At 38.8% G+C, this 14,531-nt stretch overlaps 1 protein-coding gene across 1 annotated transcript in view; it reads left to right on the top strand.

The window, feature by feature from the left end:
• TMEM241 (transmembrane protein 241) overlaps nt 1-14,531 on the top strand; it is a 50,934-nt gene that overhangs the window by 6,677 nt on the left and 29,726 nt on the right. The window contains exons 4-9 of the mRNA XM_005418285.3: nt 2,833-2,910; nt 4,267-4,292; nt 5,991-6,042; nt 6,779-6,827; nt 8,838-8,883; nt 9,834-9,869. Coding sequence (XP_005418342.1) covers nt 2,833-2,910; nt 4,267-4,292; nt 5,991-6,042; nt 6,779-6,827; nt 8,838-8,883; nt 9,834-9,869 — 287 coding nt within the window. The remainder of the gene's footprint in view (nt 1-2,832; nt 2,911-4,266; nt 4,293-5,990; nt 6,043-6,778; nt 6,828-8,837; nt 8,884-9,833; nt 9,870-14,531) is intronic.

The raw sequence follows: 14,531 nt of genomic DNA, 5'->3' as shown, positions 1-14,531 counted from the left end.
TCCATCCAGGAAACTGATGAAGACTATTTCAATGAGAAGGTTTTGATTCTTTGCAGGATTTTAAAAAATAAATAGAAAGTTGGAAAAAGATTATGGGAAGGGTTAGATAACTCAGTTTTAGGATTCATTTGCATCACAGTAATTTACCAAATGTTTACAGAATGTCAGATCTCCTTTCATGAAACTTGAATGCTTTATTCTTAAATTATATAGTCTTCCCTTAAAAATGTAAATTAAATTGGTGGCATTTATTTTTTAAAAATAACAATATTTTGCTGCTATTGTGCAGTCTGCAAGCTCAGATCCTGCACTAGTTCCCTTCTGCATTCTGTCAATGCATCTTAATGTAGCTCCAGAGCCAGCTTGCCCCTGTCACCTCCTTAGCCCTAAGCAGGATCAAAAGGAAATTTTTTTACCAGATTCTGATTGTAGCGATCCCTTGGAAATCCCAGTAGAGAGACCAGAAAAGAACAGGAGGTCTCTGTCCTTGTAAGCCGGGCTGGGGGCCTTATCTTGGACACAAATAATCTTGGGAAGGCATGTGCTCAGAAGCCCCATGCTCCCAGATCAGTTCTCTCTCAGTGTGATTGCATTTACTTCCTGTTGCTTCCTTGTTAAAGGAAGTTCCACTTGCCTTCTTTAGTGTAAGATAAGCAAAGTCCCATAAGGAAAGCCCTGTCTAGAAGCACCAATAAAGCCTTGGCAGCAGCCTCTTTTCTCCTTGCTCACCTGGGTGGTGGAGAAGTTAAGAATCACATCCTCTCTGTTATTTCTTCTTACTTCCTGGTCATCCTGAGAGTTACTGTATTTACCTCCTGTTCCTGCTCTGGTCATTCATGAGTGAACTGCACTGGAGTGGCAGAAGGGCTGTGAAGGGTTTTGATTTGTATCCCAAACCTTTCTTAAGGAGCATCTCACATTTCTTAATGGCTTTTGTTGTACATGAATGGGGATTTAGAGATCTAATTCTGTGGCCATTTTACTAGGCAAGACAAAATGAAAAGCAGTCTTAGGCCATAATTATTGCAGTGGGGCTAAATTCAATCCTATGTAGAAGCTTTACTTACAATAACTTTGTCTACAACAATTTTATGACACACTGAAAATGAAAGTGGACTCTCCCAAACTCATAGCTGAATTGGCTCATCTCAACAGCATATTTTAATTAAGTATGTTTATTTCTAAAGCAGAAATTATGTGTACTTTTATTATCAAATCCAAGGGGACCCACTTTCAAACACTCCTGTATACTGGCAAAGCTACAACTTTAATCTCTGTTTGTGCCTCTTCCTAGAGGTGCTGGCAATCTCCCCAGACCAAGGATTCAGGGCTAGAACTGGAGGAGGACTGCTTAGCTCTGAACTGTGATGATTAAAAAAAGTATGCAGAGCCATGAGAGCAGATTTGTTCAGAGTGTATTCACCCTGCCTGCCCAACCAGTAAACCTTTCTTTTCATAAGCATTAAGCCCACTCACAAATTTAAGAAATACTTGCATCAAAGGCAATAGACATATGGAGAAGGTTAAGTGGGCTAGGCAAACTGGAGCCATTGTTGGCTCCAAAACACATTTGGAAGAGCCAAAAGCAGAAGGGAGGAAAGAAAAACCCAACAAATTGGCTTTCACAAAGGGAAGAATGTAAATTCTGCTGTCAACTTTCCTTGTTTATGGGTATTTCTTGTATTTCCTATTACTGTGTCAAGCTCAGAGTATTTTATGTTTAATACTTCTGGGTTTATGTTCTCAGTTATCCAGCAACAGGGTTGAGAATTGGTTTTCAGTGCTGGTGAAGCTGGGTCCAACAACTTCATGCCTGTTTTGTTTGTGTGATTTCCATTCTTATTTTGGTGCAACTGTTGGGACTATGGACCCACCCCAATTGTCATTATGACTTAAAATGTTTAATCAGCAATGCTTATCTGGCTTCTTTTCTCTAACATGTAAAGAAAAGAAAATTACAGAAAATATGCAAAGTCATATTTGAGAGATATTTGCTGCTTTTATTACCTGGTACTTAGAAGTTTGGACATTACTGAGAAATTAATCCATTCTCTGCTACTGTGACTTAAATACCATACACGAGTGGGGAAATACTGCTTCCTAAAATGGCTTAGTCTTTAGATTATCTTAATCAGGGTAGAGAATTGCTTCTCTTTCAGCTGTCTGAGAGACCATGGAACTGATTAGGAGGAAGTATTATGAATCACTAATTCTGGTTGGGTTTGCCTGGGGCAATGGGTGTTTGATTCATTATTGTTATCATTGGGGTTTGTTTCTTAATGATTTCATGTTGGGATGGTGTCCAGATACCTCAGTGGGTATAATTTCAACATCATTGTGTATGAGCTATTGCATTTCTATCCTAATTCTGGGCAGCTCTTCCTAGTAGTAACTGAAAGCAATCACCTAAAATTGTCTTGCCCACAAATCTGTTGCTAGGAGTTTCACTGTATTCTTAGTACCAGCAGACAGAGATGGGCAACAAATGAGAACTGTTTGCTGTGGAGGCTGAAGATCCTGGATCAGAGAGGGAAGACTAGAGACTGAAACCTGGAGCAAATCTCACTGGGGTAGCTAGATACAAACAAACTGACTGAGCCCTCAGCAGTGGGAGACGCAGCAAGCAGGTCTGCGTTTAAAGATGCTTGTGCCCATGTGCTAGTGATTGGAATGGGTTAAGTCTCTTTTAGGTGATGTGGCATGGGTTTACAGCTTCAAAAACAAAACCCCAAACCACAGACATGTGGGACAGCTGTTTCTAGGAGGACTGCCCCTTCCTGTGTGTGACTGCTCTGGGTTGATTTGAGCATTTTTGTTCTCTCCCTATGGCAGCCAATCCCGGTGTTCCTCACAGTGCACAACGCGGCAGAAGTCATAACCTGTGGGTTCCAGAAGTTTGTGCAGAAAGAGGTAATTGATCTATTAGTCTGTCATAGAACTGCCCCAGAACAAGATACCTAATTTCTCTTAATACAGGCATTAGTGCCATGTACTTTTTTGGACTCACTGTAATAGCAATTCACTACCGAGACCCTGAGAGAGCTTTTTGCTGTTGACAAGTATCTATGCTGATGTTTCCTTTCCCCTTATTTGATGAAATACTGCAAATACATGTCAACAGTCTGCTCTGCATTTTTAAGACTGGCTGGCCCTGCTTATCTTTTGCTTTTGAAAATTAATATTCCCTCTCTCTTATGCTCCACATAAAAATCTCATTGTTTGAGCTGAGAGGAATGAGGCCCTTAGATCTAATCAGTATAATAGATCTTGTGTATTGTATAATTACAGATGGGTCTCTTCTCCACATAAAATGCAGGAGGAACAGTGCATTTTTGAATTTGTTTTGAATGCTTGAGATTTTGCCCCTATGAAAGTCAGGAGAACAACTCTTGTACCCTTTTGTAAGAACTGGGATTTTTTTTTCTTACAAACTGCATTCGGGAGCCTTCTTTTTAGGCTTTTTTTTGAAATGTTTTTCTAACTGACTACAGAGCTGTTGTGTGAGCTAACACTGGGAAATCATTCATCACAAAGTTGTTTCTACAGTGGCCTCTGGCTTGCTGTGAAAGGCATCTTCCATTCATTATAACTGTTTTCTGTATAGAAGACAGATAAATGGGTGTTTGCTTCATCTAACAAACAGAAGAGATCACTAAGGTTATGCCCAAGGGACATAGCAGCGTGTGCCATGGTATGTCCCTGTGTCATTGTCCTCTGATTAGTGTCCCTGTCAAAGTGTTTCATATTTTCCTTCTATGTCACAAGCTTACGACTCCTCTCTTTAAAAACAAAAGCACAGACAAGGATAATGCAAACACAGGCCTAACAGAAAGCTCCTCAGGAATAATTTCATACCAAAATATTGGGAAAATGTCATGAGTTTAAATCAAGATTGGTTTGTATGAGGTAGTACCCAATTAGGAAAACTCAATATTTTAATACATATGCTACACAGTTTTGGTACAATTCAAGTGAAGTTTGAGGAGCAGATATAAAGTTCATGTCTGGTTTTAAGTTTACTTGCTGATAAGTAATCTGAAACTATAAATCAAGGTGAAGTAGGCTGATCCATAATCCTGATTCTTCTTTATCAGATTAAATTTGCTAAGCAGTGCTCAAATTTTGAATGCTGCTCATTGCAGTTTTAATGTGTATGGTGCAGTAAGATCAGCTGTCATCACTTTCCAGTTTTTGGAAGGAGAAAACATTATTTTACGATTTTTATCATTAAATTTTAACGTTTTAATCATACTTTCTTTTTTGCAGCAGACCTCTCATCTGAAAGTCTGTAGGTAAGCTTTTGAAACTACTCAGATTCAGATTCAGACTTGTTTTGGCTCCAGCTCTGTATTTGTTTCAGATAATGACACACCAAAACAATGAAGAATGTAAGGCACATTCCTGTGGGCAGCGAGCCTAAGTTGCAACACAGGAGTAATTAAATATTTTAATTTTTTTTAGCAATTGCTTGAATAGTTTGATATGTTTTTTCTCCTTACAAAAATGAAATGAATGATAAAACAACCCATAACAATGCTTTTGGAAAGGCTTGGAAGGTTTGAACTTCCAGTGGGTAATTGTAAACAGTAAGAGAAAGATAATTAGTGTGTTAGAAAGTAGCTAAAAATTCCCTGCCTTAGAAATGAAGATAAATGAGATCCATTTCTGCTAGAATCATTCATAGCGAGGTGGGGGTCAGTCTCTTCTACCATGTCTCAAATGAAGGGACAAGAGGAAGTGGCCTTTAATTGCACCAGGGGAGGTTCAGATTAGATATTAGAAAAAAAATTCGCTACAAGAGTGGTTTGGCATTGGAATAAATTGCCCAGGGAGATGGTGGAGTCACCATCTCTGGAAGAGTTCAAGATGTGGCACTTGGGGATTTGGCTTAGGGTGGTTATGGTGGCACTGGGTTGGCAGTTGGACAGATGATCTTGAAGGTCTCTTGCAGCCTTGATGATTCTGTGATTCTGTGACATTCAACTGCACAACTACCAACCCTTGGTGGCCCTGGTTGTTTAGGCTTCAAAAAGGAGATGGAAAGAGACAAACAGAAATCATCCAGTCATGTATTAAAATTTTGATTCTATGCCCCCACATCCCCTTGAAGAATGGATATTTGCTTTCTTCCACATCCTGTAATCTTTTAGCTGTACTTTAGAATGGATAATGTTGGGTTATTATTTAGCGTACTTAGAGGCATTATCTTCCTAATTTCTTCCTGTTGTTTCCATTATCTGACTATGTGGCCTTGTCTTCACCACTGGATTATTTAAAATGGTATCAAGGATACCATTTTAAAAATAATCTTTATTCTGTCTTTTCCCATGCCCTTAGAAAGTAGGAAAATAAGCTGCAAAACCAAGTGCATGTTAATATTAACAGTGACAGTCCACAGAAATTCCACAGTGTATTCCCTGTAGCTTAAAGGAATACTGACTCAGCCACAGGTTAAGAATTTATTTAGCTTAAGTTGGTGGACTAGGAGAGGACCTGTGCTGTCCTTAAGACATTTCCAGTATATACCAGTTAATTCCAGCTTGCTCTGTGCTCTGGAGTAACAATGTCACTTGTAATGGAGTCACATCTGCTGGAATTGCTGTAACAGGCAATTAGTCTCAATGAAAGAACTTCTTGGTAGCCATTCAACCAGTTTTTGGCTGATTTTGGCTTTTTGAAAAAGCCTAGAGAAGCCAGATGACTAGTGAAGAAAAATATTATCTACCAAAAAAACTTGCTTATTATCACTTCTGAGTTATTTTGTGCTGCTTCTCTTCCCATAAAACTTTGCTGTGTACAAGTTATGAAGAATGCATTATGTAAAAATTTAGGTGGCAGAAATTATTTTTTAAACATGGAATAAGAAAACTAAACAAGTGAAGTGTCAGTGTAAAATGGAGTGGAATTGCCTCTACTTTACTGGGAGTAGAAATGCAGGCTGAAAGCTTTTGGTTTTGCTTTTTCTTTTTTTTTCTTTCTCTTCTCCACAGTGTGCTGTTCCTCCTGGCAGCAGCAGTGTGCCTTCCTTTGTGTGACACACAGGTGAGCTCTGCTTTGTAAAGCAGCTTGAGCTAGGCCTTGATGCTTGACATCTTGTTAGCATATGAGGGATGCAGCTTTTACTGGTAAGCTAGAGTAGGATTTCTGCAAGGGAATTGTAAATGTTTCCTGTTGCTGTGTTGTAGTCTTGCTGGGTTTACAGTGTTTGCATCATGGTAAAACCTCTGAGCAGTGTGGACATACAGCTCAGATGGTGGCTGGGGAAACCACAATTTTACTTCTGAGTAGCGCTTGCAGCAAATCACTTAGGTTTGAATTCGTTGTGTGTACTTTCAGGAATTTCCTGAATTAGTTTTGTGTTCACTGTACACGCTTTCTGTAGCTACCTGAGAAGGAAAGGAGGTGCCTCCAGAGAGTGCTCCACTCAGGAAAGATCTAAGCATTGGAGATTCTCTTTTGGAGACTTAGGAAAGCTGCTTCCTTGCTTAGATACCTCAGTTAATATCTGAAGTCAGATGAGTCTGGAAATTGGTGTACACATCTGAAATAGAATTATCCTTGCTTAGATGAGCTGAGAGCCTGCATAATTGGCATATGCCAGGTTTCTGAGTGGGACAGGAAGAATTTCAGTCTTCCTAGTCTTCTTTAGTCATCTTCCCTTTCTTTGTAGCACATTTCTCATTTGCTGTACTTGCTTTGCAAAGCTAACTGCAGGGAAAATGCAATATGTATGTTTACATGTTCGTGCTTTTATTTATGTCGATGTTCTTTATTGCAGTTTGATCCAAACGGATATTTATGGGCTCTAATTCACTTGATCTGTGTTGGTAAGTAATTTTCTTCTAGAAAAAGAATTAGGAAGAGTAAATGTATTGGAGAAACCAGCTTTATTATTTACTTACTGATATTTGAGACTCTATGTGTAAGAAACACTTGGAAAGAATGGAGATCAGTGAATATAGGAAAGTGCATTCTTTTTATAGCTTTTATGTTGAAAACAAAAACAGAACACACTGCATATTGCAGTCTGTTAACAGTGGATGACATAATGCACATACAATTTTAATCAGCACTAAGCTTTTCTGGTTGTTTTTTGATGGTTGCCTACTGAGAGAGACTTCTTTTTGAGGGTAGAAGAAACATGAAAAAAAACAAGCAATAATTTGTACTTGGAGCTTTGTTGCACACACAGACTTTATTTAAAAACTGTCAAAAATATACTAAAATATCATGGACTGTGGTCCCAGAGGAAGAATGTTGAAATGTTGGAGTTTTTTAGGCAATCATATGCATTTTCTAAAAAATTTAACAATAAGTTGCATAACCTATCAGGTTTTTTTTTTTGGTCTTTTTTTTCAGACCAAACATTTATTTGGATAAATTGTAGTTGTTCCCTGAAAAGCTAGAAACAGTCAGACTAGAAAAGCTAAAGAAAACAAGAGCAGTAATATTTAATAGGAGATTTTGGGGTTTTGGAGTATTTTGGTGGATAATAAGGGACTTGTATTTGATTCTTATCTGTCCTATATACTGAGTGAGTGACTCATTCGTATGTTAAGTCTTGTCTGCAGATTAGGGATGATTCCTTCTTTATTTCTTCTATTCATACTGTAAAATTTTCAGGGCAGAGGTAATATATTTATATGTATACCTGTCTAGGAAGGTCTAGAGATCCCCATCTGAAATGTTGTTAATATGCAAATAAGAAATAGTTTTGGTGGTTTTTTGAGAAATATCATATGGTAAACATTTGCTCATTTATATAAAAGTAAAAGCTACGGATTTCCCACTTCAAATACTTTTTTGCTATGATGAGTGATGTTCTTGCTTTCTCAAAGCCAAGGAGTCTCATTTGTAAAGCAATGCTTGGTCATGGAGGTGGAAAATTGCTTAGAGAATCTTCAGAATGCTTCATTTGTGTGTTTGAAATGTGTAGGAAGTGCCAACAGAATGTTTATGCTCAAAATATAGATGCCTTCCATCTCTCTTGGTTTTGAGAGTTGTTGATATTGCTGTTGGGAGTTATTTGTGTAATTAGATTTCCTATCTGCTGGAATGAAGGTGATACGAGAGAGGGCAAAGAGATGAACTATCTTACTGCATAGTAAATCAAGAGAGAGCATTACAGAAAGGATGAGTGTTCTACCCTTCAACTTGTGTAATGGAGGCAGAATTGAGGATATCTATTTCATAGTCTTCTACTGGATCGACTTTTCATATTCTGGTTTTCTCTGTGAATCAAAAAAATTACCCCAAAGCCTGGAAGAAAGGATATGAAAAAACAGAGCCTGAAGCTGTGTCATTTCTTCCATGAGTGCTCAAATCTTTACCCAGGACAGAAATGGAAGCTAACAAGAGGTAGATGGGTGGGTCAAGAATGTGAAGAACCTGGAGACAGTAGAGCTGAGAGAACTTTGAATAGGAAAGATGGCTCAGACCCAACAGCTCTATGTAGATGATCATATATATCTTAGAACTTACCTCCACAATGGTGTGGGCTGAAGAACCCATTCTGTGACACTTTTCTGTATGTATTTACACACAAAGCCATGCACAAACACACAATCTCTCCTTTGTTGTTGCTGTGAGCTAGAAGATGTCCTTAGAAGGACTAGCAGAACCATGAAGCATGACTGTGCTCAGAGCTGATAACACTTTGAAAACCATTAATTTGAAGAAATAGGTTCATTTTACTCACCGTTTAAGAATCCTTTGCGCTGTGTTGCTAAACTGTAATTCAGAGGGGTTCCATGTCTGCCAGTACCACAGCCAAACTAGCTGTTGTTTGTCAGAATGATTGCACGATATGGCAATTACACATGTCATTTCAATTACAGGGGCTTACAAAGTATTTCACAAGTTGTGGAAACCTGGATCTTTAAGGTAATGTGTTTTCCTAGTCTTTCATAAAGAGAGATGACTGTGATGTAGGGAGCTCTGCATGATCAGCAGGAGCTGGGCCACTCCTGGTTAATCATTAATGACTTCTCTTGCAAGATGAGCCTTATTTATTGTTGGTAGCAACAGCATGTGGTTATTGATAGTTGTACTGCTAACTGGAACATTGAATTAGTTTTAAACACTGTATTATCCAAGGGTGATGACTCAGCTCTGGAAAAAGAACCCCTAATTACTGGCACAGGTGTTAAGAGGAAATATTAGTCTGTGTTCATGTGGAAAGCTACATGGTTTGAATCTGTCAGTATCTGCCTTTGTGACACAGTCTCAAAAGTGTTCAGCAGCTGGTGGCTTACCACAGGATGGGAATGGCTGAGTACCTTAAACACCTTGGAACCTTGTACTAATCCCATGTGCATGTTAGAACTGCAACCACACAATAGTAGTCTTGCAATCAGGTGGCATTGCATGTTCACAGTGTCTGTAATCTTCAGTTTTCTTTATGGATGAAGATGTTGACACTGCATATGATGTATATATACATGCATGGATAAGCTTATTTATTTCAAAACCATTTTCCATCTCTGGTTAAAGGATCTAAATTTTGGTCAGTCTCACTTTATCTTCACTTTAAATGAAACTCCTGCTGACAGTAACAACAGAATAATGTGTGGATCCTGTGTAAATGAATATGTTGGTTAATTGATAGATAATTTATTTGTGTTGGTAAAATTATTACTATATTATCTTTATAATGTATATAATTATAATATAATGTATTGCCTAATATTAACCTTATTATATATTATATCAATTAATATAATGTAACATTACAGCATTACTGAATATTACTGTTTAATGTACTAACCTGTTATACCAAATGAAGTGCGTTGCTAAAAAAAAATGCACCTTTTTTTCTTTGCCTCCTCTCCCAGTGACCTGGACCAACAGTACATCAACTATGTATTCAGGTAAATAATCAGTCTTTGATATACTAGAGCTGGTTTTATGTGGTATATGTTTTCATTTTCAACCTTGGCTTGTTGAAGAAACTCATAGCTACTACTACTTAAATGCGTTTATTTAGCAGGACATTCACTGAAAGAACAGTGCTAAGCTGAATGGCTTAGCAGCTGAATTTTTTTGGCTCCAGTTGTAGATGGACATGCCAATATACACCTGAGGAGGTAACAAAGTGTTAATTATGAATTTTTAAACCACCACGTGCGCAAGTGATCTGTCTCTTCCAGAAATAATATTTACAGAGTAACTCCCTGGCAATACCCCGCTTCAGAAAATAAAACTTGTACAAAATTGCCAGAAGAGGAGGTAGTGATTACAAAAGTACTGTGTGCAAAGAACACGAGCAGTAACTGATTGTTCAGAGTGCCATTAGCGGGATTGAGTAATTCTGGCTTTCAGTTGTTTTTCTGATTTGGAGATAGAAGAGTGGCTTGTTATTTTGTAGCTAGTGAAAGAGTCTGAGTCACTGACCAGATTCCCCTGCTTTTTTAAATCCAGTCTTTTCTTCAAAGAGCCACAAACCAAGACATTCAGTGTACATGGCTTCTGTTAGGTTTCTGTGAGACTTTATTTCAAGTAAAGTATCTAGAGACTTGATTCAATTTTCTTCCATCTGAAATCACATCTATGTTGGCCTCTTTTCTTGGGTTCATACGTAAGGCCATTTGGGAACACAAAGTATGAATAATAAATTCATAGAAATTCCTTCTGTGGTCAGAAGGAGTGAAAGAGGGAGCAGAAGTTGGGAATAAGCATAACAAAAGTGAAGTTGTGCCAGTCTATTTGATTAGATGGATATATGCTCTTGTCTGGCCACATGAAAGATCCTTGATAAAAGTACATCAGGGACACCAATGTATGACAGTTGCTTTCCTTCAATTCCCATTTGTCTTGTGAGCATAGTCAATATGATAACACTGTGTCTCTTTCTGTCTTAGTTCAATCAAATCTCCTATTTCTGTAAATAAGCAATGCAGGCCTCTGCTTTTGTCTTTGTGATTCACCAGGGCCCCATTAATGGACAATATCTGGATATCAGTTTGCCTGAAGTAGGCTCTTGTTTAAGTCAGTTGTTGTTTTCCATCTACTATGAAATGCAAAGCAAATCAATTTTACCCAAAGAGGGTAGGTGTGTTTATTGAAACTTTGGAAGAATTAGTCATGGAATTTGCAAATATGCTGCTGCATACAGAAATAACCTATGAAGTCTGGAATGAGATGTAGCTACCTCTCTATGTGAAGGGAAATCATGAACCAAGCAGTAAAATCAATTGGTTTTCATTTGGCAGCTGCCTGACTGTCTCTCAGTTATCATTTTAGTTGAAAATTGCTCGGGTCTGGGCCTGAGCCTTTAAATTCAGATTTTGGCCAAAGGTCTTAATTTTTCAGCTTGGATTGAAAAGTCAGGGCTGGGCTGTTTCTCTGTTAGTTCATGATCTTGGCCCTTTGAAGTCTGTGTACTTGTGTCCAGCAGAGAGCAGGAGTCCCACATTACATGAAAAGTATGAAAATTTATTTGGAAGCTTTTGAAAGGGAGAAAAAAGCTTCCAAATAAATGAAAGGAACGCTGAAGAACTGTGAGGTGCAGCAGAATATGTATATAAAACTGTTCTTTTTACAAAAAATAAGCTAACAAACAATCCAACAATGGATTTATGCAAATTGGAAGATGGCTATTTTCAGCATCTGTTTAAGAGCAAAAATTTGTTATCAAAGCTTCCAAAGTTTTTCCCTAAGAAGAGGCTTAAAGATCAGCATAGCTCACAAGATGATGGTGCAAAGCAACTTGCTGGAAAGCAGGTGGCTTAAGGGAGGTGGCAAACTGGATGCTTATTTGTTTGGTTTGGGTCTGTGTATATCTGTATGTCTGTATGTCTGTATGGGTATACATTTCTGTGTGTTAGAGAAGTTCACAATCCATAGCATTTGGATCACATCTTGCCTAGGCAAAACAAGCAGTACCATGGACAATGGGATAAGTGACATCTGATTTTTTTTAGAGTTTTGTTTTGTCAAAATGGCTAACGATGTTTGAAAGGGTGTAAAGTTTGGCTGACATTCTCTCCTGGTCTGCAACCTCCATGACATGTCTCCTCCAGTGTCTAATGGGGCTGGAATCCTGCTGCAGGAGGCACGGGCAGGGTTTGCCTCTGTGTGAGACCCCTGCACATGTAGTTATCTCAGAGACCACTGCCACTTCCCAAATCTGGATGAAGCTGTTCAGCATGTTTGAGAGCTGTGTGGAGCTGTGTACACCCAGCTTTACTGCACAAACTTAATTTCTGTAGAAAACAATCAAAATTACTTTTAAATATCACTGACTAAAGGAATGTTCTCTGAATGAGCACTAACTCCTCACAGGCAGCTCTGGATCAGAATTACTGTAGACATGGATTATCTCTGTCAGAGGGTGCCCAGCAGTAAATTTTGTGATTTAGAAGGTGTTAAGGGATATGCTGCTTCCTCTTCTCAGGCCTTCTCAAGGACTGCTCTGGCCATGACAGGATCACAGTTCCACCTCCAGGACAGGACAGTTTAATGTGCACTGGAGGTCTTGTCTATACAAGCATGATTGTATGATTCTATGATTTATGAAAGAACTTGCTAGTGTGGTATCAGTGCAACTTTCTCCTCCTAAAGCTATCATCAATAGGTCTTTAAAGCTCCTTATTTCTAACCTAGATCAGACATGCAGCTGTGTGGGCACAGCCAGATAGTGTTTAGAATCAGCCAATCTTTTAGGTTGGAGAAGACCCTTAAGGTCATTGAGTGCATTAACTAAGCACTATCAAGCCCACCACTGAACCTTGTCCCTAAGCCCCACGTCTCTAAAATACCTCTAAGTATGGTGACTCAGACACTGCCCTGGGCAACCTATTCCAATGCTTGATTCCAAAGCCTTTTAGTGAAGAAATTTTTCCTAATACATAGGAAAAATACATAGGATTATGTTCAAAGTGTTCATTATGTTCAAAATGTTCGTGTTATTATGTTCAAAGTACAGTATGAAAGCACAGTTGTACTCTACCGAGTGTAGAGACTGCCTGCATGAAGCAGATTGAAAGATCTGCCACAAATTACTGGATATTAGAATATACCAATATGTTAGAGTAAAAATAAATAAATAAATATATATATATATATATATATATTTATTTATATATCTAAAAGAGAAGGCTCTGTTGGATGCTTCCAGAAGTGCAACTGAAAGGAGCAGTCTCCTAACATATGCTGTCCTTACACACCATGCACTATTTCTTGTTCTGAAATCTGGAACAGTTTGGAAGAAAAGAACACCCTAAGTAAATGTATATGAATGGGCTGAAGAAATATTTGCTGATGTTGAAAGTCTGGCGTTCTTCTCACTTCATCACTTCCAACATGATTATTCAATGGCTTTTGAAGAGGGAGCCAGGCCAGGAACAAGTGTAGGAGGGAAAGCAGAGCTGTGCTATGCAGAGAAGGGAGGGGTAATGTTGCTTCTCAGTGCCCAGCCCCATCCAGTACATCTCTCTCCCTTGTGTTTAAGCGTCTGGGGCAGGGAGAAAGAGAAGAGGGTCAATGTACTTCCAAGATCCTGTCTCTAATCCTCCAATCCTCTTGATCCCACCCCCTTTCTTTAACTGCAGTATTGTATTTCTCTGTACTCTGACTTCTGCATTAGTGTTCTACTTCCTAGTGATTTTTTTCTCTCTTGCTCTTTTCTCTTTCTTTCTCTTCTCTTTTAATCTTACACGTTCTTTTATTCCTTTCTCTTCCCCCACTTTTTATCAAAGGGGAAGCCAGATTTCTCCCCCTTAGCTAGTGAGGGGTAGCATGAGAGGAGGAGCAGTAATGCCTGCCTGGCATGTTGAGGGAGACATAAATGTCTTAGAAGCAAGTTGTAGCTCCTCTTGGGCTTTCTCCTGTGCTGAGGTGGGTAGAGGTATTTTACTTCTTGTGAAGAACCTGCAAGAAAGTTTCAGTGCATCCCAATACCTGTCTCTGTCTGAAATTTGTTCGCAAAGGCGTGCCTAGATGGCCTGGCAGCCATTGGTGAGGAGAAAACAGGTATAGGAGAATTTCAAATGGTGAATAAATGGCAAAGTTATGAGGTAAAGGCTCTACTCTATGCAGCAAAACTACATCTGGCTTCTGGAAGAGCTGCTAATCTGTCACTTTTGTGAAATAAAAATGCTGCAGTAGATTTTCTGCAATAGGGGAGAGCAGCTTTGCAGGCATAAATTGCTTTTCTTGCTGACAAAATCTCTTTTTTTCATAAAGGAAACCACGAGTGACCTGGCCCTCAGTATTTAGTACAGGGGAAAAAAGAGAGGAGCAGAAAAATCCAGCACATGGAATTTGTTTTTGCTGCAGCCTCATATCCATCCAGGCTGTCCTGCTAGAAACCTCTGAATCCCTAATCTGGTTTTACGGCATCATCGTGTCTTTTTTACAGATGCTTCATTCAGAGCAGGGCTACAGAGCAGCTGTAATGCCATCTAATCCATTTGCCTTAACCTGCCCTGCACTTCACAATGAAGGTTTTGTTTTCTGCTGTTGTTTTGTTTGGACGAAAACCTGGGATGTCTGTTAGGGTTATCAATTCCTCTTGGTTGCAGAAGGAAGTT

This window comes from Geospiza fortis, unplaced genomic scaffold (genome assembly GCF_000277835.1).
Source record: "Geospiza fortis unplaced genomic scaffold, GeoFor_1.0 scaffold53, whole genome shotgun sequence".
Taxonomy (NCBI): Eukaryota; Metazoa; Chordata; class Aves; order Passeriformes; family Thraupidae; genus Geospiza; species Geospiza fortis.
This window is presented reverse-complemented; position numbering and strand designations above follow the sequence as displayed.